General features: G+C 40.2%; 1 protein-coding gene and 1 non-coding gene across 6 annotated transcripts in view; both read left to right on the plus strand.

The window, feature by feature from the left end:
- KAT2B (lysine acetyltransferase 2B) overlaps positions 1-27,027 on the plus strand; it is a 103,215-nt gene that overhangs the window by 73,690 nt on the left and 2,498 nt on the right. For 4 of the 5 annotated variants that reach the window (XM_053221508.1, XM_053221507.1, XM_053221506.1 and 1 more), the window contains 9 exons: positions 87-223; positions 2,724-2,932; positions 4,097-4,223; positions 12,534-12,644; positions 15,571-15,714; positions 20,914-21,028; positions 22,551-22,587; positions 22,830-22,893; positions 22,992-23,076. In XM_053221508.1, coding sequence (XP_053077483.1) covers positions 87-223; positions 2,724-2,932; positions 4,097-4,223; positions 12,534-12,644; positions 15,571-15,714; positions 20,914-21,028; positions 22,551-22,587; positions 22,830-22,893; positions 22,992-23,076 — 1,029 coding nt within the window. The remainder of the gene's footprint in view (positions 1-86; positions 224-2,723; positions 2,933-4,096; positions 4,224-12,533; positions 12,645-15,570; positions 15,715-20,913; positions 21,029-22,550; positions 22,588-22,829; positions 22,894-22,991; positions 23,077-27,027) is intronic. The other variant, XM_053221509.1, reaches the window with a different exon arrangement.
- LOC113600064 (U6 spliceosomal RNA) lies at positions 3,809-3,915 on the plus strand. Its single transcript, XR_003421032.1, has one exon. It is a non-coding gene; the product is annotated as a U6 spliceosomal RNA (small nuclear RNA).

Below are 27,027 nucleotides of genomic sequence, written 5' to 3' on the forward strand. Positions count from 1 at the left end.
GAAAATTAGTTGGATTAGTTGTCACGTATTATCTGCTTTGTATTTACGATCACCCATTGTTTGCCCTTTTGTTTTGATCATCACAGGAGAAAAGAGGAAAATGAATGACTCTCATGCCTTGGAGGAGGCCAAGAAACCCCGGGTTATGGGGGATATTCCAATGGAATTAATTGACGAGGTCATGTCTACCATCACGGACCCTGCAGCAATGCTTGGACCAGAGGTCAGCAGGGTAAACCAGAGCAGCCAGCTGGTAGCCCTTTTCTGTCTCCAACTGTTGGAAGTGGGGGTGGTATCACTGAGAGATAGCATGTTATGTTACCCTGGTTTACATTCAACCAGGTGGTCAAGGTGTGGAGGGCAAGAAAAGCTGGTGGAAAGGTGGTTCCCCTGGGTGGATATCACACCACAGAGAAATATGCTAATAATCTCACACAGCTGAAGGTGTTCCCACCTCCCTCAGCTCTTTAACTTGAAAAATTTAAATCCTGACAAATGTTATAAAAATTTCGTGATGGAGATTCATAGTTTTTCCAATTTAATTTTTTTTTATTAAGTTTATTTTTTTGAGAGACAGAGAAAGAGAACACAAGAGGGGAGAGGCAGAGCGAGAATCCCAAGCAGGCTCCGTGCTGTCAGAGCAGAGTCCAATGCAGGGCTCAAACTCACGAACTGTGAGATCATGACTTGAGCCAAAATCAAGAGTTAACCAAGTGAGCCGCTCAGGTGCCCCCCCCCACCCCCCCTAGTTTATTTAGATTCACCAATTGTTAACATGCCACATTTGCATTTCCTCTGTCTCTCTCTCCTGTGAACCATTTGGAACCATTTCAGAATTAAATACAGATGTCACAACATTTCACCCTATTTTTACCTGTATTTCTTAAGATAAAGACTATTCCTTTACATTACCACAGTGTAGCTACCATTCAGAAAATTTAGCCAGGTCACAACATTTTTTAATATATGGATTGGCAAACTACAGCCTACAGGCCAAATCTAGCCCACTGGCTGTTTTTATAAATAAATTGTAATTTAAACATGTTGTCTATGTCTGCCTTGCACTACAAGAGCAGATTTGAATAATTAAGACAGCTGGTGTAGGACCTACAAAGCCTAAACTACTTGTTACCTGGCCCCTTTATAAGAAAGTCTGACCCTTGGCCTAATGTATAGAGAGCCCATATCTGAATTCCCCATATAACCATATTATGTCCTTTATAACATTTGTTGCTGTTGTTCAAGGATCAGCCAGGGATCATGAATTGCGTTTAGTTCTTTCTCTTCATCTCTTTAGTCTCCTTTAATCTAGAACAGTTCCCCCGTCCGTTTTTTTGTTTTTTTTTTTAAATGGCAGTTCCATTTTGAAGAATCCTGCTCCCTAGTTTTCCATAATGACCCCTTTTGGATTTGTCTATTTATTCATGATTCGATTCAAGTAAAGCATTTTTGGTAAAAATTTTGCTGTTATCCCATTGCATTGCATCCACGGGCAGGGCAGTTTAAGACATTTGTGACAGCTTCCAGGAAATGAAGAGATGTCTTGGAGTTTATCTTATAAAATATCTTGTAAAATTTTTTTAGCGTGGCTCTGCTCCATCAATTTTTAATTTGTCATGTTTCCTTAGATATTTGTTTGATAGTATTGAGGATAATTCAGAGAACAGGAATGTTTTAAGAGAAAGATCTCATTGTAAGATTATTCTTCTCATTTCTTGTTAGATATATCCAGTCCTGGGAATCTAAGACTGTAGTACCTTTTCTGTACCGGTCTTTCAAGGAGTTAGTACCTTCGCAGATTAGTTCAGCTCAGTTTTTCAGCTGTGACGTGTGGATGTGATCACACATTTCCAGATTTGTTGGGTGGATTTGACAGTGAACTGGAGTTGGCTCGTATAGGCGTGCACAAGGCAGTTGTTAAATTTTCAGGAATTTTGTGAGCTGGTTGTTAAATGCAATGTTAGCCTGAAGTTGACCACAGTGGAACCTGGTCACCTGGGCAGCTAGCTGTAGACCAACGGGATGAGCAAGTGCTACCGTTTGGGGCTGTTCTTCCCCGGGAGCTATTTGTTGAACATTTACCTGCACATCCCTGGGTGGATTAAATAGGATGGGGAGCATGAAGTGCCAGCACGGGATTGTGCCACCAGCTGTGGTGGAGAGTGGGTCAACAGATGACCCTCTGGAAAGAAAACTATCTTCCAAAAAGAGGTGCTGACACTGTAAACGTGACTGCCACTGTCGGGACTGCAGTGAGAATTTGGGGGGGTCTGTCATCCTGAGGGTTCTACAAAGTTCAGCCAGATGGGATTCCTCTAGACCAAAGAGTAGCACACAGGCCAAATCTGGTCTGCTCTCCCTCTGCTTTTAAATAGTGTTTTATTGGGACACTACTACGCCCATTCACGTGTGAATGTCTTTGTGGCAACAGTGTTGACTAGCTGCCACCGAGACCTTCTGTTTACGATCTGGCCCTTTGCAGGAAGGTTTGATGACTCCTAATCTACAATAAGTATGCATGTACACATATAATACTGTAATCTCTCAAAATGTTTTGTCTCCCTTTTCTGTTTTGTTTTCGTAACTGGTATATGTTGTTTGGGTCCCTGAAAATCCACAAATGAGCATCTTATTAGAACAAGTAAGAGAAACATTGAGAGATCCCATCTCCATTGTCTTAAGAGAAGAGCTCTGCCTAATTTCTCTTGTCTCCCACATTGCAGACCAATTTACTGTCAGCACATTCAGCCAGGGATGAGGCAGCGAGGCTGGAGGAGCGCAGGGGTGTGATTGAATTTCACGTGGTCGGCAATTCCCTGAACCAGAAACCCAACAAGAAGATTCTGATGTGGCTAGTCGGTCTCCAGAATGTGTTCTCCCACCAGCTGCCCCGGATGCCCAAAGAGTATATCACACGGCTTGTCTTCGACCCGTAAGTGGTGCTCGACTGCCTGGCTCTTCTTTCTTTCTTATTTCCTTTTTAAATGAAGGAGGAACCGCTCAGATACTAGAAGTCAGCCAGGGTCACTGAATCCTGCTGCCTCTTGTCATGCCAGGGAATACAGAGCTCCATCAAGCTAAGTGCCATGCTTAAAAGCAGTAAGATTAATTGTTCAACAATTCATACATTATTTTGTTAATAATAACGAAGGTTTCTACTTTGAGTGGCTGGTGACTATCCTGTGCTTCATTCATTACAGTAGTGAAGTATTAACACCAAGAAGGGTCCCACTTCTTTCATAGCCAAAAACATGCTTGATTTTGGTATCTTAACAGGTACCACTGTTGCTGGGTCTTAACTATGGGAAGATTCCTGAGCTATCAGACAGGTACATTTGAAAATCCGTTGCTTTAAGTAAAACCCCAACAACAGAAAACCTAAAGGTCTCTAATTGAATGTATTTTAACGCATATAGCCCCACAGCCTATGTGGACTGTGATCCCTGCATGTGACCATTCAGTGTGACATTTTGGAAGTTCTGAAGAGATGCTACAGTACAGGTTTTGACGAACTGTACATGTGGATTTGTATTCGCTTCCATCATGTTTCTGTAATATTTTTGAGTAAGAGTAAACTCTTCAGAAACATGTGCCACATTTGTCCACGACTGTGCCTTCCCTCTGAACCCTCAATTTGGGACCCTTGGCATTGAGTGTAGCACCATTCCAGTACCGGTGAGCACCTCCACACATACTTTGTCCTTTATTTGTAAACCTCAGGCCCTTCGTAGGTGGCTGACATTTTTTTTTGGATGAATGAAGTCTTGTGCAGGCAAGCTTACTCTAGAGTTCACATTGAGAATGTTCTGTGCTGGCTTCAGCAGCTCATACACTAAAATTGGAACGATACAGAGAAGATTAGCATGGCCCCTGAGCTAGGATGACATGCAGATTCTTGAAACATTCTGTATTAAATAAAAATGAAAATAAAAATAAAAGAATGTTCTGCCAAGATAGTGGTTAGATAAAGGAAGCAGCCATAGAAACTCCAGAAAACCACTCCCCTCCTATCCTGGTTGGTTCATAAGGCACACCCCAAAAAGTATTTTTATATAACCAAAATAGGTAAAACTTTGCCATAATCTTATTCTTTCAGGAAACACAAAACCCTTGCCCTAATTAAAGATGGCCGTGTCATCGGTGGTATCTGTTTCCGTATGTTCCCATCCCAAGGATTCACAGAGATTGTTTTCTGTGCTGTAACCTCAAATGAGCAAGTCAAGGTAAGGGTAACCCAAGGTGTTAGAAGAAAAACCGAATGCGGTGCTTCTCCCTAAAGTTGTGGAGCTTGGCAAGGTCTGTCTCTGTATCATGTCTGCAGAATGTCTAAAGTGGAGTTCAGGACTTTCCGAGAAGAGTTTTCTGGCTGCAGGTGTCTGTGTATGTGTGTGACAAGAGTAGATGGTTCCATATCCCAATAGGTCAGCTTCTCCCAATGGTTTGGACCTGGGGCAAGGAACAAGGACCCCACACAGCCCCAAATGCAACTGAAGTACAGTCTATGGCAAGTGAAGGGAGGTTTGAAAAGAAATCTCACTGTTCATTGTTAATTTCCACCCGCACAGGCACACACACACACAGTTGGTAATGCTGAACCACCAGAAAGGATGTGGCGTGGGCTACGTGATTTAGGTGGCTTACACTTAAGGAAGATGTCTTATGGCTTTGTCTCTAAAACCAGTCAAGGGCTAAAGAAATTCTAGAAGGGAAGTCATGAAAAATTTGAAGAAATTTAGCTCTGTGTTTTAGAAGTATTCATGCTGGGTTTGGAATGTGGGGTGTGTGCGCGCATGTGCGTGTGCATGCCTACCTGTGTGTGTCTGTCTGTGTGTGTGGTTCATTTACCTTCCCACTTGGCCTTGGCATTGGTTCTTTCCTCCCCCGGAGCGAGGCTGTTACCTTGAAACTGCATTTGGTGTTGCAGTCTGACTGGAATAAACTGTAGACTCTGTTGTCAGAAAGACCTCAGATCTAGTGTATGTCTTGTTCTATTCTGCTGCTGCTTTTAGGAATATGGAACCAGGAAATGTGTTTTTATTATTCATTTGGTATTTTGGGAACCCTAAAAACTATCATGCAAAACTAGGGCAAATAGTGGGAAGACAATTAACTCAGGATTAGATAGCTGCTGAGAAAAATGACTGGAATGTCTGAGGCAACGTTGTCCAGTGAAATATGATGCAGTGTGCAAATGTGAGCCATGCATGTAATTTTAAGTTTTCGAGTAGCTACATTGAAAGAAAAGGAAACAGGCAAAATTAATTTTCTTTTCTTAATTAAATTTTCGTTTTTTTGGAGCGCCTGGGTGGCGCAGTCGGTTAAGCGTCCGACTTCAGCCAGGTCACGATCTTGCGGTCCGTGAGTTCGAGCCCCGCGTCAGGCTCTGGGCTGATGGCTCAGAGCCTGGAGCCTGTTTCCGATTCTGTGTCTCCCTCTCTCTCTGCCCCTCCCCCGTTCATGCTCTGTCTCTCTCTGTCCCAAAAATAAATAAAAACGTTGAAAAAAATTTTTTTTTAAATTTTCGTTTTTTGAAGTTTTTATTTAGAGAGAGAGGGCGCGAGTGCTCATGGGAGAGGAACAGAGAGAGAGGGAGAGAGAATCCCAAGCAGGCTCCCCACTGTCAGCAGAGAGCCCAACGCAGGACTCCCTCTCACAAACTGTGAGATCATGACCTGAGCCGAAATCAAGACGTGGATGTTTGGGCGCCTGGGTGGCTCAGTTGGTTAAGCATCCGACTTCGGCTCAGGCCATGATCTCACGGTCTGGGGTTCAAGCCCCGCGTTGGGGTCTGTGCTGCCAGCTCAGAACCTGGAGCCTGTTTCGGATTCTGTCTCCCTCTCTCTCTGACCCTCCCCTGTTCATGCTCTGTCTCTCTCTGTCTCAAAAATAAATAAACATTAAAAAAAAAATTAAAAAAAAAAGAGGTGGATGTTCAACGGACAGAGTCATCCAGGCACCCTGGCAAAATTTCTTTTTTCTTTTCTTTTCTTTTCTTTTCTTTTCTTTTCTTTTCTTTTCTTTTCTTTTCTTTTCTTTTCTTTTCTTCTCTTCTCTTCTCTTCTCTTCTCTTCTCTTCTCTTCTCTTTTCTCTTTTCTTTCCTTTTCTCTTTTTTCTTTTCTCTTTTCTCTTTTCTATTTCATTATTTTTAAATGTTTATTCTGAGAGAGATAGAGATAGAGATCACACAAGCATGGGAGGAGCAGAGAGAGAGAGGAGAGAGAGAATTCCAAGCTCACAGAGCAGAGCCTGAACGGCAAATTTAATTTTAACAACGTATTTTATTTTACCCACTACCCAAAGAGGTGTCGCTGTACTCAATGTCACAGAGAATCACTAATGAGACATTTTATATTCTTTGTTTTGTACTAACTCTCTGGAACCTAGGATGTGTTTTACACTTAGAACACGTCCCCATTTGGACTAGCTACATTTCAGGTGCTCCCTGGGCACATGTGGCCAGTGCTCCCATATCGGTTAGTGCAGGTCTAGGGACACTGTTGCTTGCTCTAGCTGCAAAGAAGCAACGCCGTTTACAAAAAACAGCAGTAATTCACTGGTAGGAATCATTCTCTGATTGAGGGCTACAGCCAGTGCTGTGGGTACTTTGGTTTTCATCAACGGCTTTACTCTGGTCACAGAGCCCATGATAGCTGCTGATTTCTTCTCATGAAGCACAAGTGGGGCTTTTTGTCTTTGACTCATAGTATTGAGCAGCAAATGATAAACAAAATTCATCAGTCATACATCTGTCATTCTGACTGGGGAAGGTGAGAGCCCAAATTGGCTCAAAACTGACGTCTCGCACTTTTTCCAAGGAATTCTGACAGCGTGTCTTTAGATAGTGCTGTTGCTGTGCGTATCATTTTTTAGTTTCTGCTTGCCAAAGTGGAAAACAATTTCAAGTATGCAGAGTTTAGAAACGTACTTAAAAGCAAAATTTGTTTGGCTTTTCATAGGGAGAGGGAACTGGCAAACATGTCCTTAGTTTATGATTTCGGAAAAAGACTGCAAAGTTTTTGTTTGCAGAGAAAACTTACACCAAGCACCTTGTTTGGAGAGGTTGATTGAGGGTGACGTGGGCACTTTTAGGGCCACCAGAGGAAAACTAAAGGTATTTAATATGAATTGGATACTTTGTCTTATTACTTCCCAGAAGGGCAGTTTATTTTTTTCCCAAACCATGTAATTTTCTAAAGATTTGCAGGCAGGTGGCCAAATATTACAAACCCAGTAGGAGGAACTAGAAAAAGCCACTTTTTGTAAATGACTTGAAACTGTAGTTCTAGAAAATGAAGATTAGTCTTGATAAATGGGGAAGTTTGATAAAAGCAAGTGTTGGTGGCACCTATGTGGAAAAAACCTCAAGTTCATAAGTGGAGGTTTTAGATTTCTATTTAATATGTTAAAAATCTTGGCTAAATGATACTTTCAAATTTGCCTCCTCTTGTTTTAGAGAATCCAGCTTGCATGTAAATTCCTGAGAATGAGGAAATAAGATTTGTATGTGACTTTATCTCACTCAGAGCACACGCAAGATAACATTTGAGATTTTACTTGAAGCTCGTCACCTGGTTTTAGAATTATCTTGTCATCTCAAAACTATTTGGATTTGTTATCATGCACACTTAAAGTTATGGAGCTAATATTTATATATCTTAATATTTAAATAAACACTGAGGTTGCTAGATGGATTTAGAAAAGAAAACCTTTGGTGCACCTGGGTGGCTCAGTTGGCTGGGCGTCCGACTTTGGCTCAGGTAATGATCTCACGTTTGTGAGTTCGAGCCCCACATCAGGCTTGTGCTGACAGCTCAGACAGAGCCTGGAGCCTGCTTTGGATTCTGTCTCTCCCTCTCTCTCTCTGCCCCTCCCCTGCTCATGAGCTCTGTGTCTTCTTGTCTCTCAATAATAAACATTAAAAAATAAATAAAAAAAGAAAAAAAATAAGGTATCAGAAACTCAAATTTAAAAAAAAATAAGTAAATAAAACCTTTGGTGATAGTTAACAATAAAGGTGGACCAATAAAGGGAGAAAGTTCTAGGTGAAAATCTAAACATCTGTATATAGTGGTTTAATATTGCTAATTGCCTGCCAAGGAAACATTTAAGCTAATCAAGGAAATGTTTTACCTCTACTGCCAGTCACAGTACTAGACAGGATTTAAGTTAAAAGATACAACCCTTACTCTTAAGTGATTGGAATCTGGAAAATTTATTTGGCAAGGTGACAAATAAGTGGCCAGTGATGAACAATATCTTATGTGGGTTTTGAGAAGCTATTTACAAAAGAACCATTACTGTTCTTCTTGAGAAAAATTATTGGGTTGTGGGCAAAGCTTAGAAAGTTTATGGCCTATTAACCCCTTGTAACAAAAACCTCGCTTTCTTCTGTCAACTTTATCTATGTTAAAGTGAGTTTTGTCAGAAGATGCATTTCTTATGAATTCCTAAATATTGCTATTTCTATGCCCATGCAGTTCCCTCCAACTAGCCAACCTTTTCTTTTTTCTAGTTTTCTTTTAATTTTTCTTTAAACATAATTTTTAATTACATAGATCATACATAAATACACTTTTAGGTAAAGCAAAAATCCCACTCCCCCTTCCCCCTGCCATCCCGCTATTGTCAACTTCGTGTGCAACCTTCCAGATGCTTCTTTACTGATTTACGTGCAGGGAAATGTACCTGTTTATAAGAGCGGCTATGTGTTTTGTTGCTGTTGACATAAACACTTTTCGTAATGTCTTAGAGCTCTTCCAACTTTAGTGCATATATGTGCTTATTTAAACTTATAGTTAGATCAATTAAAATTAAATAAAATTTAAAATTCAGTTCCTCAGTCACACAAGTACTCAATAGCCACATGTGACTGATGGCTACCACATTGGATAGCATAGATAAAGAACATTTCCATCATTGCAGAAATTTCTATTAGTGCTGATATAAAGGTGTTTTCTTTCTATAGTATTTAATAATGTGGAAGCAACATAATTTATATAATATTCTCTATTGAAGACATTTATGTTTGGCGCACCTGAGTGGCTCAGTCAGTTAAGCGTCCGACTTCGGCTCAGGTCATGATCTTACAGTTTGTGAGTTTGAGCCCCACGTCGGGCTCTGTGCTGACAGCTCAAAGCTTGGAGCCTGCTTCAGATTCTGTGTTTCTCTCTCTGTCCCTCCCCCACTCTCTCAAAATAAATAAACATTAAAAAATTTTAAAAAAGAAGACAGTTATGTTTATTTACAGATGTTTTCTTTCACAAACAGTGCTCTTTTTGGAAATGTTTTTCTGGACACTGAGAAGTGGAATTACACAGAATTGAATATGTCCTGTCTGAAGTAAAAAAAAAAATATTTCTAGATTGCCCTTCTCAATGGGCTTACCAATTTACATTTTTACCAGTGTAAATGGTTTTGCAGAGTACCGTTTCCCCTGTCTTTACTGACACTGGATACCATCAACCTTACAGATGGTGACATACTCTTGAGTGACAGTATGTTGCATTTCCCGATGGAGTGCTCTAATTACTATTGAAGTTGAACGTCGGAATTTATTTTTTTTGGTGATACCTATGACTTGTTCCTGTGCTTTGACCATTTTTCTTTTTCTTTTTAAAGTTTATTTATTTTGAGACAGAATGAGAGCAGGGGAAGGCCAGAGAGAGAGGGAGGTAGAGAGGATCCCAAGCAGGCTCCACATTGTCAGTGCAGAGCCTGATGTGGGCGTCGAGCTCACAAACCACCAGATCATGACCTGAGGCAAAACCAAGAGTTGGATGCTTAACCGACTGAGCCACCCAGGCCACCCCTGTCTTTCTTTTTTTTGTACTGATCCCATAGAAGATGTTAAATCTTTGTAATATGTCTTACAACTGTGCTGTCAGTTGTCATTTGTGTTTTGCTTATGGTATCTTCAATTGCTTATAATATCTTTAAGGAGTTTTAAAATTTGAAGTAATCTACTTAATCTCTTCTTTCCTTTATACTTTTGCATTTTACATTTTTTTTAGGAAGCCTTTTTGTACCCCTATGTTATAAACCCACTTTCCAATATTTCTTTATAATGCTTTTATATAAGTTTGTTTTTCTTTACATTTACATTTCCAATCCATCCTCTTACCTTGCTTTCCATTTGACAAACTCTTTTAAGGCCTAGCTTAAACATGTTCTTTTCCTTATGTACCTTCCTCCTTCCCCCTCTTAAATACCATACAGCCTTTTTCTTTATTGTAGGTACAAATACATGATTCTATACCAGTGCTACACAATAGAAATATACTTTGAGCCTCAAATGCAAGCCACATACATAATTAAAAAAATTTTTTTTTACATTTATTTATTTTTGAGAGACAGAGACAGCGTGAGCAGTGGAGGGGCAGAGAGAGAGAGAGAGAGAGACACAGAATCAGAAGCAAGCTCCAGGCTCCGAGCTGTCAGCACAGAGCCTGATGTGGGGCTCAAACCCACGAACCATGAGATTATGACCTGAGCTGAAGTCAGACGCTCAACTGACTGAGCCACCCAGGTGCCCCACCACATACATAATTTTAAATTTTTGAGTAGCCATATTTAAAAGAGTAAAAAGAAACAGGTGCAATTAATTTTGCATTTTTTATTTAACCTAACATGTCCAAAATACTGTCATTTCAACATGGAATAAGGGTAAGCTGTTATTGAGCTTTTTTTCCCTGATGTGTATTTTACACACTCTAGTACATCTCAGTTTCAGCTAGTCACATTTCAGTTGCTCAAAAGCCACATGTGGCTATGAGCTACCATATTGAACAGCACAGCTCTATAGTGTTATTTTGTATTTATGGGTTTATCTTCCCCATTTTACCATCTTCTCCTCAAGGAAAGAGACATTTCATTCCTCTTTTTATCGAAGTTTTATTGAAATCACAATATTTCAGTATTGGGATATGTTTGTGGAAAGCTAAGATGTCCTTTGGGTAACATCAATGGAAGAATAATTTCTGGAAAAATCAGGTGGTAATACTATTATCCTATTCACTGGGCAGACCATCCCCTAATTATTATGCTTGGTCCGGGGATCTCTGCTTTAGAAGAGCATGGATATACAGGAGAAAGCCCTAAAGACAATGATTAGGTTAATAAGGGGTCTTCCAGTCATGCCTTTTAAGGAAGGACTAAAACCTCAATGGTATTTCACATGGGGTTTGGGAGGTAGGGATGGGCATGAGAGAGTATAGTTTTGAAGGGCTTGAAGAGTTATTACGAGCAAGAATGATCCTTTGTTACTCTAAGAGTAGAACTAAGGTCAATAAGTAGAAATAAGAAAGGGTCAGATCTCGGGTAAACTTAAGGAAGAACTTCCAAACCATAACAATATCTGAAAATGAAATGACCTATGTAAGGACCAAGTGATCCCCCTATCCTGGCGGGGTTCTAACAGCTCGCCTTTTCAGGATAGATGGCAAAAGCCTTCTAGCGTCACATGGGATAGAGAATTAGATCAAATGACTTCAAAGATCCTTCTCCCCCTGTGCAACTACATTTCCATGAGTAAGCACATTTGAGTTCTTTAGAAAAGTGTGTCACCAAATTCTAAAATATTTATGTGAGGGTATTTGTGTCTGGATGCTTGGATTTACTTTTCCCTCTTTTAATGAAGTTCTAAAACAGTCACTTTAAATGTATAGATTTTGTCTAAGCTTTGTATATGACTGAAAAACCTGATACTTGCATTTTTTTTTCGTGTTTCAATCATTAATTTATACAGCATTGTTCACTGTCTTTAGTTTACTTCTTAATGTCTTCTGACTCTCAGAGATCCTGGGTTTCTTAGACTTCGCTTGGAAAGGCCTGATAAGACAAAGATGAAAACCCTGTCTATGTGATATGATTACATTTCTTTGGAAGGGTTGCTGATTTGTATACGTACAGGAAACGCTTGGGTTAGTATTCTAGTAAAGATTAGCACTTTTTTTTTAATGTTTATTTTTGAGAAAGAGAGAGAGGGCATGAGCAGGAGAGGAGCAGACAGAGGGAGACGGAATCTGAAGGGGCCTTCCGACCTGACAGCAGAGAGCCCGACACAGGGCTCGAACTCACAAACCATGAGCTCGTGACCTGAGCTGAAGTTGGATGCTTAACCAACTGAACCACCCAGGCGCCCCTAGCAGTTTTCATTTACATTGCTCTTTGCATCTCAGGTTCTCAAATACTTTAAAGATAAGCAGAAATCAGAATATTTAGTCCCCAAACTGCTTTATTAATATTCAGCCATCACTCTTCAGGTTTGAACTAGCCGCTTGTACCTTTGGTGTGTTTTTTTCAAAGAACCAGAAGCTTGTATTTTTAAATGTTGATTATATCTCAGTTCAAGGATTTTGAATTTTTTGGTTTTGTAGGTCATCTTCAAAGTTGAGAAATGTGAGAACGGATGTTAGTCTATGTTGGTAACATGTATCAAAGTACCAACTCCTAAATTTGCCAACATTTCCCAGTGAATTTGTAGGAATGTCCTTTCTCCAGAACCTAATATGTTTGTGTACTAACTTTCACATAGGGCTATGGAACACACCTGATGAATCACTTGAAAGAATATCATATAAAGCATGACATCCTGAACTTCCTCACATATGCAGATGAATATGCAATTGGTTATTTCAAGAAACAGGTAGGTTGTTCACGTGTAACTCTGTTCTGTCGTTTCTTTTCTTAGTATATTCTCAGGTAGCCTTCATCCAAATAAGTTTTTCCTCTATCATTTTCTACTCACAAGAAGGACATGCATTTTTTAATCCTTAAGTCAGTAGTAAGCTTCAGACTGTAGTAGAGGGTATAACCAGCCCATAGTAAGTACTAAATAAATATTTGTTGGGTGAATGAATGAATGTCATCTATAAATGAAGTATTCTATTGCATCCTGATATATGGTATCCCCGGGCTAAGGAGAAATTTCCAGCCTAAGGACTGGGTAAATAGAGTTCTCCATCTATCAAATAGTTTCAGCCTCTGGGAAGCTGCCATTTATGACAGCAGAAAGAAAATTCTGAAGTCTATGAAGGGCTTCAGACAATCCTTCTTCAGCAGCGCACATAAGGCTAGGAATGTGACTGCCACCTTGGTCCTTTCTTACCAGAAGTTTTCACCTCAACTTTTTTTTTTTGGGGTTAAAGATAATATTTGTTTGTTTATTATTTTATTTTTTATTTATTTTGGGGGGGGGTTAAAGGTAGTATTTAAAGAATTATATCTAAATTTAGAAAAATGATGTGTACTTGACTTATAAGATGCTCAGATCTTAAACCAACATTTTGATAAGCTTTGACAATTGTATATACCTGTGTAGTCATGACTGCAAACAAATAAGAATAGTGGTGTTCAACCCTGTCAGCTCAACTTTTTAAGGATTATTCTTTGGCTGCATATTTTTTTTTAATAGTGCTTTATAATTCCTAAACACTTTCCTAACTACAAAAGTGATAACACAGTTATTGTAGAAATCTTGGAAGACCTAGTAAAGCAGAATGAAGAAAACCCACTTGTAATTTTACCGTCCCAAAGAGATTGACTGTTAATGTTTTGATATATACCTTTCTAGTAATTGTTCTCTGTGTGTGTGTGTTCATGTGTGTGTATATATATAAATAAAAACTTGGCTCGTAGTATATGTGATTTAATTACTTGCCTTTTTCACTTACTATATTCTGATCATTTGTTATGTAATTTTTGATGGTTCTCTGAAATTTTATGGTGTAAGTAGAAAATCATTAAACCATTACCACATTTTTAGGACATTTAAGTATTTCTTGCACACAAGTGTACATTTATAAGTGTGTGTGTGTGTATGTGTGTTGCCCTCATCTATGTTAAGTTTGCTTAGAATAAGGGTCGAGAAGTAGAGTTGTTTCCAGACATATTCAAGGTTTTTGTTATACATTGACAGGGACTGTAACAACTGTTCTTGTCAGCAGTATGTAAGGGGTTCAGGAATATATTTTTACTCCTTTCCTAGATAAATTGTGTGTGTTTGCATTTATTTGATCTTTGTGAAGTTTGACATGTTTTTTTCTTGTTCGTTGATCCTTTGTATTTCTTCTTCTGTTTTTGAATTGCCAATTCATTGTCTTTTTGCTTCTTTTTCTACTAAAATCTTTATTTTCACAGTGACTTATGAAAAGCCTTGTATCTAAGGATATTAACCTTTTATTTTGTGATTTTTCTACCTTTCATCAGCTGTCTCAACATTGTTTATGGCTTTTTCATGTACAGAACTGTATTTCATGAATACATAAAATCTATTAATTTCTTTTTTTATGTAAGTCTTGTGTGACTAGAGACCTTATTTTCCTCTGATGTCAGATAGTTCATCTCCTATTTATTTTCTTCTCATTCTTTAGGATCTGTTTGTGACTTTTTAAATACAACTCACTTGGGAGAACTTGGTGGGATTGTTTTACTGAGGGCTTAAACATCATCCTTAGGCTGTAAATACATTGCAAAGCTTGAAATATCAGTCATGTTTTTTAAATGACTTGTCTGTAGTCCTCTTTGAGGATTATGGCAATGATTGCTTGGAAAATAAGTTTTTGCTGAAAGGGAAGCAGGAAACTGCTGGTGATAGTTCTGAATTTCAAGTAATTTACTGCAAAGAAGTGAAATAGGCACTGTAAGGAGAGTTATGTTTATAATATATATTTAGAATATACATCCTGAAATACTAGGTTACTGCAGGTTAAAGTATGTAAAAGAATAAATTTTAAATAAATGTCACTGAAACAGCTACACATTATGATTGTCTAGAAGTTTTTGCCTATACAGTAGGGGTTTCATTTCCTCAACATCAAAGTTCTAATTCTTATATATATAGGGGCGCCTGGGTGGCTCAGTCAGTTAAGTGTCTGGCTCAGGTCATGATCTCATGGTTTGTGAGTTTGAGCCCTGCATTGGGCTCTGCACTGAAAACAAGGAGCCTGCTTGGGATTCTCTCTCTCTCTCTCTCTCTCTCTCTCTCTCTCTCTCTGTCTCTCTCCCTCCCTCCCTCCCTCTCCCTTTGCCCTCCTCCACTCATGCATACTTGAGCATGCTCTCTCTCTAAGTAAACTTAAACGAATTTGTATATATATTTAAAGATTTTATTTTTAAGTAATCTCTATACCCAACGTGCAGTTTGAACCCACTACCCCAAGATGTAGAGTCACGTGCTGTACTGACTGAGCCAGCCAGGTACCCCTAATTAATATACTTTTGGATAAGATTTTCTTTCAGAATTTAGATCGGTGTTTGATTTGTTGAGAATCCTGTGCTTCCCTCCCCATGTTGGGAGAAATTATGCATTTAAAGCTTATTTTAATTTCTGTGAAAACTGTTTTGTATAATTCGTGTTTTACAAGGATTATGGGTTTATGTCATCTTGCTTCCTGCTTGCACAGTTTGATTTGTGATGTTTTTGAACTTCGTGGAGGGGTTTCTCGCTAATCCTTCCCCGAATAATGTGATGAGAACTTGAAAGAAGCGTATCTTGAGGCCTACCACGTGGTTTGCCCTCAGTAAGTACCTGATGCACAACACCCGTATGAATGAATTTAATCTCATTGCAGGGTTTCTCCAAAGAAATTAAAATACCTAAAACCAAATATGTTGGCTACATCAAGGATTATGAAGGGGCCACTTTAATGGGATGTGAGCTAAATCCACGGATCCCATACACAGAATTTTCTGTCATCATTAAGAAGCAGAAGGAGGTAAGCATGTGACTCATATTCCTTCCATACAGGTTGGTCTTCGTTGGGTGAGTTGCGTACCAGTGGGTGCCAGGTGCATGGCTCTTGCACGTATCGTAGCCTTAGTTTACAATGGTTTGTATAGATTTCTTCTTTGATCGTATCCTTGATCTGTCTCCTCTCTAAGCACCATTCCGAAAAGAGTCAACACTTGTTAAATCGGTGTAAAATACAAAACTTGTAAAATATGATGACGTATCTTACTTTCACCTTCAAAGCCTTTTACCTTCCGGCCTCTTGCATCCTTCTCATACTTACCTCTTTGGTTTCCTAAACTCTTCTCTAAAAGTCATTACTGATGCTTTAAGCCTCTATCTTGGTGTCTTTCTCCATTACCCACCTCACTCTCCCCAACGCACATACAAATCGGACTACTTGGGCCTGTGTTCAGTTTCTCCTTTGAACTTCTCTAGCATAAGTTTGATCCGGTCATTTGAATTTTTGTTATTCATTATCTTACTTAGGGTTTATCTTCGTATGTATCCATCTCTTCTTTTAACGTTGCAACTTCTGAAGGCTTATACTTGTAGGAATTCATTGATTTGTTACCTGATTATGGGGCGAAGTCTTTTATGCACAGGAACTAAAAGAGAAACGGTAAGGGGAAAGGTTGATAGATTTGACTGCATAGTAATTTTACATTTATCCAAGATAGAAAAGAAAATACCATAAAAAGAGCAGAATTGGGGAGTGTGCAGAGGCCGTTTATGAAATGAATGCATTTTGTGTGAAGCCACCTCCTTGCTCCTGTAGTTCGTTGGCCTTCAAGAACGGGCTTTGCGGCTGTGTCATTGCACATCAATTCCACTTCATCCCTCTGTTCTTCATTCTAGTGCCCTTTTCTCCTAGCAGGTAACCAAAAAAAGACATCTGTCTTCAACCCATCTTTGTTTTCTGGTTTCTACTCATGTTCCTTAGCCCTAGTTCTTAGTTGTTTGTCAGACATGACCAACATGACAGACGTAAAACTCCTTACATAGAGTTTGGTGCATAGTAGGAGCTCAATAAATATTTTCATTTTACTTGAAGTGGGTCAGACTTGTTCTTATGAATGTGAGCATGACTGTGAGTAAAAGCTCCCCCCCCCCCTTGTTTTAAGTTAGAAAATAACAACCTTTGTTGTTTCTTGCTAAGAGATGTCAGCCTTAGAATTACAAATAGGGTACTTGGAGAGTTAATAAAAGCACAGCAGCCCCCCCACCTCCCCCCTCCGTCTCTCTCTCTGAAGAGCTAGCTTTCTTCATTGTTCTCTTTGGAGTTTAATGAGCAGGTCTGTATTCAGCAGCTCAGTGTTCAGCATGGGGGGCCTGCCGGCCAACTAGAGCCATCACCGGGCAGTCAGCTGCCCTTCCCGCATTCCTCGTCCGAGCAGGACTCCTGTGTCTCTGGGTGGAAGCTGAGAGCAGGATTTCCCTGCAGATTCACCTAGTCTGGATCTTTTGGCTCTTACTACATAGAGGGGAAAGGCACGCACAAGGAGCTAGCAAAAGCAGGCACTTATTTAGACGACAGTGCTCCCTCCCCCTTCCTCTTTCTCCCCTCCTCTTGGATCGCATCTCCCTCTCTCCTCACCGGCCCTGTTTCCCTCCAGCCTTCTCTAACACGTGCCTCGGAGTGGCTCATGCTGGCTTGGAGCTGTTAACCTAGTTCCTTTCAAAGAGACGTGAACTCACCATAATAAAATACTTGGATTCATGTAGTATCTTCTTCCACAGAATTCAAGAGAATGTCACAAGTCTCTTTGTTCTGACTTTTGAAGACCTCCTTGTGGAAGGCAGGGACTGGTGGTGGTAGCAAACAAAGTTGTAAGTGTGTAGAGGGTTTTCCTGGCCCCTAGAAGCATGCAAGAGCAGACTATACTGTGGTTGTGGCTGGTGGAGATAGAGAAGTTTGCAGCTGGACAGGGGAGCAGAGTGGGAGTGGAGGACTGCTTTGTGAGCGTGGCTCCAGGAGGAAAGTGCGACCTGTAAGGGTCTAGCATCATTGGAGGCGTCTTCATGTGAGATGTATTTTGAGCTGTTTTGAGCCTGCTAAATCCCATCAGCATGGGCAAAGATTCAGAGTCCAGCATAAATAGATTCAGCTAGGACCATAGCTGTGCCAGTGATAAAAGACACTATTTGAGAAAGGGTGACTAGACCCTGAGCAGACAGAGGTGAGTGTATGAGTGCATGTGCGTGTTGGGGCGAAGGGCCTGAGAGGTGGGGATACTTCTCAAATCTTCATCCAAGTGTGAAACAATGAGGGGGGCTGGGTTTGGAGGATCCAAAGTAAGGGTGAGGCCAACTAGCGTGATTTCGTTGTAAGAAGATGTGCTAAGACTTATTGGCATATCACAGATGGGGGAGTCCCCCTAAATCTTTGGTTTGGGCAGACTAAAATGGACAGTGGTGGACCGGGAGAAGGATTTGAGGACAGAAGGATGATGACAGGTGGAGAAGTGGAGACATTTTCGAGGGAAGTGAAGATAAAAGACTGGAACAGAAGTGAAATGTCTCCTTTTTCCAGAGCGATTCTTGGAGGCTCAGAGGGGTTAAGAAACCCTCTACTGCCATTACCAGTCACTCACTAGGACCCCAAACCTTCAAGGTGCTACACAAGGGGTGTGGAACCCACTGGGGTGGGATATCACATCTGAGAGCATTCCTGATAAAGAGAAAAGCTTTTAAAATTTAACTTTGAAGTTATATTTTTTGAAGGTGTTTATTCAAGAGATTGCCATTAGGATTCTCTTTTAAAAAGACTTAAACTGGAGGAGGGAGGCACCTGGGTGCCTAAGTTGGTTGAGTGTCCAACTTCAGCTCAGGTCATGATCTCACGGTTCATGAGTTGGAGCCCCACATTGGTCTTGCTGCTGTCAGCGCAGAACCTGCTTCAGATCCTCTGTCTCCCTCCCTGTCTGCCTCTCCCCTGCTCATTCCCGCCGTCTCTCTCTCTCACAAAAATAAACATTAAAAAGAAATTCTAAAAAAAAGGCTTAGACTGGGGGAGGGGTGCTTGTTGGCTGGCTCAGTTGGAAGAGTATATGACTCTTGATCTCGGGGTTGTGAGTTCAAGCCCCACATTGGGTGTAGAAGATTACCTAAATAAATACAAAAACTTAAAATAAAACCCAAAAACTTAGACTTGGGGTGCCTGGCTGGCTCAGTTGGTAGGCCATGTGACTCTTGATCTTGGAGTTGTAAATTTGAGCCCCATGCTGGGTGTAGAGTTTACTTAAAAATAAAATTAAAAAAAAAAAAAAAAGACTTAGATTCATAAATAAACAAGGGGGAGCATCCATCTAGATCTGTCTGTCCAGAATGGGAGCCACTAGCTACATATTGGCTATTGAGCACTTGATATATAGACTGCTGAAATTGAGATGCACTACAATTTTGAGGACTTGTTATGAATAAAAGAATGTAAAGTATCTCATACATATCTTTATTTATTTTTTTTTAATGATTATATACAGCCGTGATAATATTTTGGATATATTGGGGTAAATAAAAACATACTGTTAAAATCCAATTTTACCTGTTACATTTTACTTTAAAGAGTGTGGCTACTGGAACATTTAAAATTACATGAGTGATGGGGCGCCTGGGTGGCTCAGTCGGTTGGGCATCTGACTTCGGCTCAGGTCATGCTCTCAAGGCTCGTGAGTTTGAGCCCCGTATCAGGCTCTGTGCTGGCAGCTCAGAGCCTGGAGCCTGCTTCGGATTCTGTGTCTCCCTCTCTGTCTGCTCCTCTCCCATCCATGCTCTGTCTCTCTCAAAAATAAATACACATTAAAAAAAAATTACATTAGTGGTTTGCATTATATATATATTTTTTTAAATATTTATGTAGAGAGAGAGAAAGCACAAGTTGGGGAGGGGCAGTGTGAGAGGGAGAGAAAATCCCAAGCAGGTTCCATGGTCACGTTCCAGCAGGTTCCAGCCCCAACATGGGGCTTGATCCCATGATGGTGAGATCATGACCCGAGCCTAAATCAAGAGTCAGATGCTTAACTGACTGAGCCTCCCAGGTGCCCCACATTGTATTTCTATTGGACAGCATTGAACTAGATTTGTTAGGAATATACTTTGACTAGTCCTATTCACATTATGGAGTTCTTTGTTTACTTGTTAGGATTAAAATGTATTCATGCTAGAACATTTACCAACGATGTGTTTGAGATCAAGCTGTTAGGAACTGGAATTTTTTGTTTTCCTTTGTAAATTCAATTAATGACTGCTACTGTTTTGCTTTTTCTTTTCCAAAATTCAGTTATGACAGTTTCTGGATGGCTATTTTTAATTTATCTTTATCTGTTTTTTTTTTTTTTTAATGGAAAACTGTTCTGTTTTGGAAATAGTTAACCTAAGTACATTAGGAATTATTTTACAAAATTCCCTTATAGGTCCTGAATGCTCACAACAGGAGTTGTGTTGCCTGAACAATTTGGAATTGCTTTTTTGATGCAAACAGCATGGGTGAGGGCTATTTATTTGTTTTGAGAGAGAGTGAGCATGAGCCAGGGAAGGGCAGAGAGAGAGGGAGAAAGAGAATCCCAAGCAGGCTCCGCACTGTCAGTATGAGCCTGACGCGAGGCTTGAACTCATGAACCGTGAGATCACGACCTGAACCAAAATGAAGAGTCAGACGCCTAACCAACTGAGCCACCCAGGCACCCAAGCCTTGACAATTTTGAGTGCTAGTAAGGTCATCCTGTCATTGGCAACTTTCTGAGGCCTGTTCACGTGCCCTCCAGTCCGAAGGGAATAGTTCCTGCTCTGGGGACCTGAAGGGGTCCTGACACGGGGCTCAGCTGGGTTAGCTGATGCACAGAGCTGCTTGGCTGCCCCTTGGGCAGAGGCCCCTCAGAGAAACAAGACAAAATCACTGGCTCCTGTGCTAGGGAGGACCGCCACCCCTGAGGGCAGTGTGTTCTCTCAGTCTTGGCTGTTTTGAATGGCAGGCGACAAGGTTTCAAAGACAGTTGTGTGAATGCCACCAAAGGGGCATGGTGTGTAATAGAATGTTTTCATGTCTTACCCGTAAAATGGCATTCACCCTTTCTCCTTTTTTGTGTCCTGAAGGCTATATTTAGGGGCCCAACTTCCTAGGTTGAGTAGCTTAATCTGTAGCCACAAACTTCTGTCACTAAACACATTTTCTTCCTGTGCTTTACAGATCATTAAAAAGCTGATAGAAAGAAAACAAGCCCAGATTCGAAAAGTATACCCTGGACTTTCGTGTTTTAAAGATGGAGTTCGACAGATTCCAATAGAAAGCATTCCTGGAATTAGTATGTATAGATCTTCTTTTAAAAGCAAAACCTTTTGGTCATGCCATGAGATAGGTTTGAAACAATTGCCAGAGTGCCGTGATTTGGAAAGCTTTTTGCTCTGCCTGTCTCCATTCATGGTGTTTGTAGTCTTGGGAAGGGAGTTCATGCTGTCCCTTTATGTCTTTTCTCTACTTCTCAGTGTGGACAAATCAAGGAGAATTCAGATGACCCCTTCTTGTATCTGATAATATCTGCCATTTATCGAGAGGTTGCTGTTAGAGCACAGGGGAATTCTACTTCTACAAATGGGGAATTTGAGTCTCAGAATGATTAAGTCCTTTGAGCTTACATAGTACATGGCTAGTAACTGTCAGAATTAGAAGCCGCCTGATTCGGATCTCCAGACATTTTGCTGTTCGTACCCGTTGCTCATTGCCGTCATGATTGCAACCTGCCCACATGTGTGCTCGGCCAAATCAGTCTCTCAGCATTTCTAAAAAAGATGACTGGAAACATATAATTTGTTTCAAGTTCCCTATTTTAGAGTAGTTTTCCCAAGGGTTCTTATCTGTGAGTATGTGAGAGGTGACTCATCCTGGGATAAAACACACAAAATAGCTTGTTTTTGTAGATCGAAAGTATTGAATAGCTATGCTTTGATTCAGTTCAAATCCAGCATCTTCTAGTATATTGAAGATTTAATACAGAAAACAAAATGCAACAAACTACAGTTCTCCAGAAAAAAAAATAAGACATTATTTGGGCAAGATATATTCCTTCATTACAATGGCTACCCTATAGCACATCTTACTTTTACTTCTAGCCCTAGAGATTTCACTTCCCTATATCATCCCTGTTAATGGCACAATAGCTACCATATTGCCAGGCATTTTTCTGGTTTTTTGTTTTTTTTTTTTACATGCATCAACTAATCTCAAAAGCGATAACGTCACCTAATTTTTAGAGTTCTGTTTTATAGATTGATAAACTGTAGAGGCAAAAAGTTAAGTAATCTATCTAGGATAAGTTAGCTTTTAAGGAGTGAGCAAGAAATCAAATCCAGGTCTGTTGGATTTGAGGCTGTGTTTTCTTTCTGCTGCGCTAAACCATCTTGCATTGCAAGCAGGTTCTTTGCCAAATAAAATAGAGACCGGGAGGGATAAGGTTTGTTCTAACCTAAAATAACAGCTTAACTCTTTCACATGTGATTAGCAAAAAAAATGTGACTTAGTGTTTCAAATATACACATGTCCCCGGTACTGACATATTTATTTTTTATACTCTCCTCTGAAAAGTTGGAGTTCCTCCTTTAAAAAACACTAACCTAAAGTAGTGTTGGTTATCTTGGGAATGTTGGAAATGTTTCAGGTTTGTAGCCATATACGGAAGAAAACTAATTGCAGTTGATTTCTGTCTCTTCCCAGAAATAGACTTTTATTTAGGCATGTGTATAATTTATTGCATTTTGATAAGTATTAATGTTGTTATTCTCTTGACCGAAAGCAGTTCTCATTCAGTGTTTAATTTCGTTGACATGTAGGAGAGACAGGCTGGAAGCCGAGTGGAAGAGAGAAAAGGTAAGTCAGATGGGCGAGAGGATGTTAATGGAAGTGATTTTTCTTTCCTCCCCGCAACTTAGAGGAAATGGGCAAACTGACTGTAATCACTCAGGCGGCACTTGCTGCGTTTCAGTTTTCATAAAAAGTGCTGGGATGGTTCCAGTCTTAGGGTTTTGTGAAAATGAGCTGAATAGGAATCCCCTGGCAGGAGGGCAAAAAACTAATCATTGTTCCTTGTTGTTTGCTCTTTTCCTTTCAAGTAAAGAGCCCAAAGACCCTGACCAGCTTTACAGCACGCTCAAGAGCATCCTCCAGCAGGTGAAGGTGGGTGTTTTCTTTTCATTCGCCTCATGCAGATATTTTGAAATGATTTCCCACATGGAATTTCCATATTAGATACCTTACTTTTTTCTTTACTCAAGAGCCATCAAAGCGCTTGGCCCTTCATGGAACCTGTGAAGAGAACAGAAGCTCCGGGATATTATGAAGTTATAAGGTTCCCCATGGGTAATGCCATTAACATTTTCTAAGTATAGCTGTAACACTCTCTGGATGGCGGTGTGGGGGACAAACGGTTGCTGAGGTTGATTTGTAATCTTCTGTGGTAGGGTAGGGTTTGTGTGATGACGGGCGGTGGGATTCCCCGTCCCCGCGTAGAGCAGCGTGATAAAGGAGACGTGGGTGGCTGTGTTCAGGAGACATGCTTGCACCTTTCAGAGCTGCACCCGACAGCACTCGATGCAGAAAGCCCACGCGGGGAACTGCACTCAGCACTAGATGTGAAAGCTGGCTGTGTGGACACAGCCTTGTTTATACTCCCCCATTTGGTTGCAAATGGAGAAACTTCAGGTTGTCCTCTTGATATATTGTGAGCCTTTTGAGAATTTTTGAAAGCAATAAAAAGAAGTTGGATTAAGCTGCTTGCCTGCTATCCTAGCAGAGGGAGAAATTCTTGATTTTCCATGTTCTTGATGGATACTATTAGTGTCCCTGTTTACACTCCTTTTTAAAGCTTTATTACACATCCAATACCAAACAAACAAGAAATGCCTTTAGAAATGTAGAAGTGTGGGATTTGCTGCTGTACCTGCACCATGCTAAATGATTAGTTGAACCAATTGAGAATCCAGTTAAACTAATTTGGCATTGTGTAGATGACAGAAAACTAGCTGAAATGTTTTCTTTTCAGTCACTTGTGTGGCCATTGTTTGGGAGCCAGCCCGTGTCTTCTGTCCCTTTTCCACCTGTAATCTATTCCTGGTACCAAGCAAGTATTAAAATATGAAAGGGACCCATTAGCTCCCTGGCAACAGAATTATTTGTGGGTGTTTTCTATAGCCTTAATTTTCACATGAATGTGTTTTATATAGTCATAGTAATGATTTGGGTAGTCTGTACTCCTTAAAGTGGACATACATCTATATGCTTTTCTTTCCCTTTGCTTTCTGCCTTGCTTCTGTGTATTTCAGTTATGAAAACCAAAGTGTGAGGATTGACTGAGTCTAGAATTCTGTATGGAACGGTGTTTGGGGAGTCTGTATATTCTTTTCTTTTTTAAAAAAATTTTTAAGAGGTTTTATTTTTAAGTAATGTCTACACCCGACATGTGGCTCAAACTCACAACCCTGAGATCAAGAATTGCATGCTCTACTGACTGAGCCAGTGATGTGTCCCTCGGTATTTTCCATCATGTAAAAAATATGTTAAGACCAGGGTACCTGGGTGGCTCAGTTGGTTGAACATCTGACTTCAGCTCAGATCGTGATCTGGTTTGGGAGTTCAAGCCCTGCATCAGATGCTCACTGCTGTCAGCACGGGGCCCGCTTCGGATTCTCTGTCCCCCACCTCTCTCTGCCCTTCCCCTACTTGTACTCTCTCTTTCAAAAATAAATAAACATTTAAAAAGTATATGTAAAGACCATTTGTGCCCATTTCCAAACTTAAGTTAACTGACCTCTGGAGTTAACTCCAACTGACCCTGGACCATCTCCACTCCTTTTATGAAACCCTCGTGGGAGGTTGTGTGAGTTTGGGGAGAATAATTATCTTTTAGCCCTGCTCATGTATGCTCTGAAGACCTGCAATAGTAGTTCTAGAAGGTCCTGTCTGCCATAGCCTACTCTCAGCCTGCTTTCTGGAAGTGTTTTTCCTGGTCCAGCCAAGCAAAGGGATGAGCCTTTCCAGTTGGATACCACCTGTGTGCATAGCTGAATGCTTCCGAGGGCAATATTGGCCCCGTTGAGCAAGACCAGTGGTGAACTGAGGTGTGTTCTAGACAAAGAGAATTAAAACAGTAAATGGTGCTCTTTAGGGGAGTAATGATATTTTTCTTGAGATGTCTTTAGGTGCTGAGTAAAATGTGTAGTCTTGCCCCTAAGATGGTCATGCCCAAAAAGATGGTCTTTTTTCTGAGGACAAGACTGACAGATCAATAATTTTACTTTCTCCCATTATTGCCTTCTTGGCTTTTTCTAAAAGCATTTCTTCTCTTTCCCCTTTGCCTTCAAAAACTCTTTTCTCCCATATGAATGAGACCTAACCTGTGTCATTTGGGGCATCTCATTCAGAACATTGTCTGAGTAGTCTGGTTCAAGCATGTCTTCTTACCATGTGTGGATTACTAGTTAGAGTTTTCCTATTTACCCAGAACTCCCAAGTTGGTGGGGGTGGGGGAGGGGGATGAAAACAGAATAATTTTATGATTTCTTCCTGTGTGGTATCACTGATGTGTAATCACTTTCTTTTTTAACACATGCCTTTTGGCCCACCAAGCCTCTTAGAAGGCTGGAGGAAGAAAGATGTTATTTATAACTGAGTAGAATAGAAAGATGGAAAGGAAATGTACGGAATTGGCTGTAATTATTCTGAAAGGTTCAAATACTTCTATGACTCTTGTTTTGTTCCTACTGTATTTTAGGCTCTCCCCATCTCTTCTTATCCACTCTCTTCCAAATAATAGTTTGAAAGCTTTTGGATAAACTTCTTTGTGCCATGTTTCATTCTTTTTTTCCCTTTTTGGTTACATGTCTTTTCCTTCTAAAACATAAAATTATATCAGGTAGCATATCTTAAGTGGTAGGCATGTGGTGGAAGGAAGGTAAACATCTAACTTACTTGGAGAGACACAATTAATTTCATTAGTCTTTCTTCATTTAATGAGAGGACATCTTCATCTGTTCAGTCACACTCGGGTGAGACAGCTAGTGGGGTATTTGCTGAACCTTTAGGTATCTTAACACTTGCCAGTTTTTCTCTTCTTCCAAACTGTTTTAGTGAGAGAAGAAAATTGAACGTTGAACTCACAGATTGATGACATAGCACTACCAAAGATAAGCTTTGTTCAGAGGAAATAGGCGAGAGTACATATTTCCCATTTTTTTTCTTTGGTGTTTTGGTAGATTTAAGATTTTGATCTAAATGAATTTCCATTTTTGGTTGTTGTACATAATTTTATATATCTGACTAACTGATAATCCCACTGTAGTTGCTTGTAAGTTTCCTTGCCTCTGGAAAATTTGATCATATAGTGGGAATTTAGGTTATGGGTAGTCAGAGGTATTTCTTTAACAATTTTGATTTATTTTTCCATGCACAGTTAATATAATTTTTTTAATGTTTATTTTTGAGAAAGAACAAGCAGGGAAGGGGCAGAGGGGGGGCGGGGAGACAGAGGATCTGAAGCGGGCTCTGCACTCACAGCAGAGAGCCCTACATGGGGCTCGAACTCACAAACCATGAGATCATGACCTGAGCCAAAGTCAGAGGCTTAACCAACTGAGCCACCCAGGTGCCCCACAGTTAATATAAGTTTTAATGATAGAACCAGACTTAGAGTCAACTAGGAACCTATCAGTAGACCAATGTTAACATCTTCTAATCTGCATGGAATTTTTTTTTTTTTAATATTTATTTATTTTTGAGAGAGAGAGAGAGCGAGTGGGGAAGGGGCAGAGAAAGAGGGAGACACAGAATTTGAATCGGGCTCCAGGCTCTGAGCTGTCAGCAGACAACCTGACATGGGGCTTGAACTCACGAATCGTGAGTTCATTACCTGAGCTGAGGCCGGATGCTTTACCGACTTAAGCCACCAAGGCACCCCTGCATGGAATTCTTTAAATCAGTCCTAAGAGTGGGGAGTAAACAAGCCCCATGGTATTCTTATAAGTTTAGATAAAGTACTGTTTTCATTTGTAAAATAATATAATTTAAAGGAAGTAGATATATTGGAAAAATACTATTTTACAGTAGTCTCTCAAGGCTTACTGGCTTTAGAAAAAAATTTTTGTGTGATTTTTTTTTTTTATTGCTTGTGATTCTTATTTCATGGATGGAGCATGGAACTAAATTAATTTGAATCTTTATATGCAAGGACACTGGTGTATCTGCAGATTTATTTATGATCAGTTTCTGTACTTTAGTTCTGTCTCTACAGCACCAAAACAACTGTGAATTTATTGA

The sequence above is a fragment of the Acinonyx jubatus genome, chromosome C2 (assembly GCF_027475565.1).
Source record: "Acinonyx jubatus isolate Ajub_Pintada_27869175 chromosome C2, VMU_Ajub_asm_v1.0, whole genome shotgun sequence".
NCBI classification, from domain to species: domain Eukaryota; kingdom Metazoa; phylum Chordata; class Mammalia; order Carnivora; family Felidae; genus Acinonyx; species Acinonyx jubatus.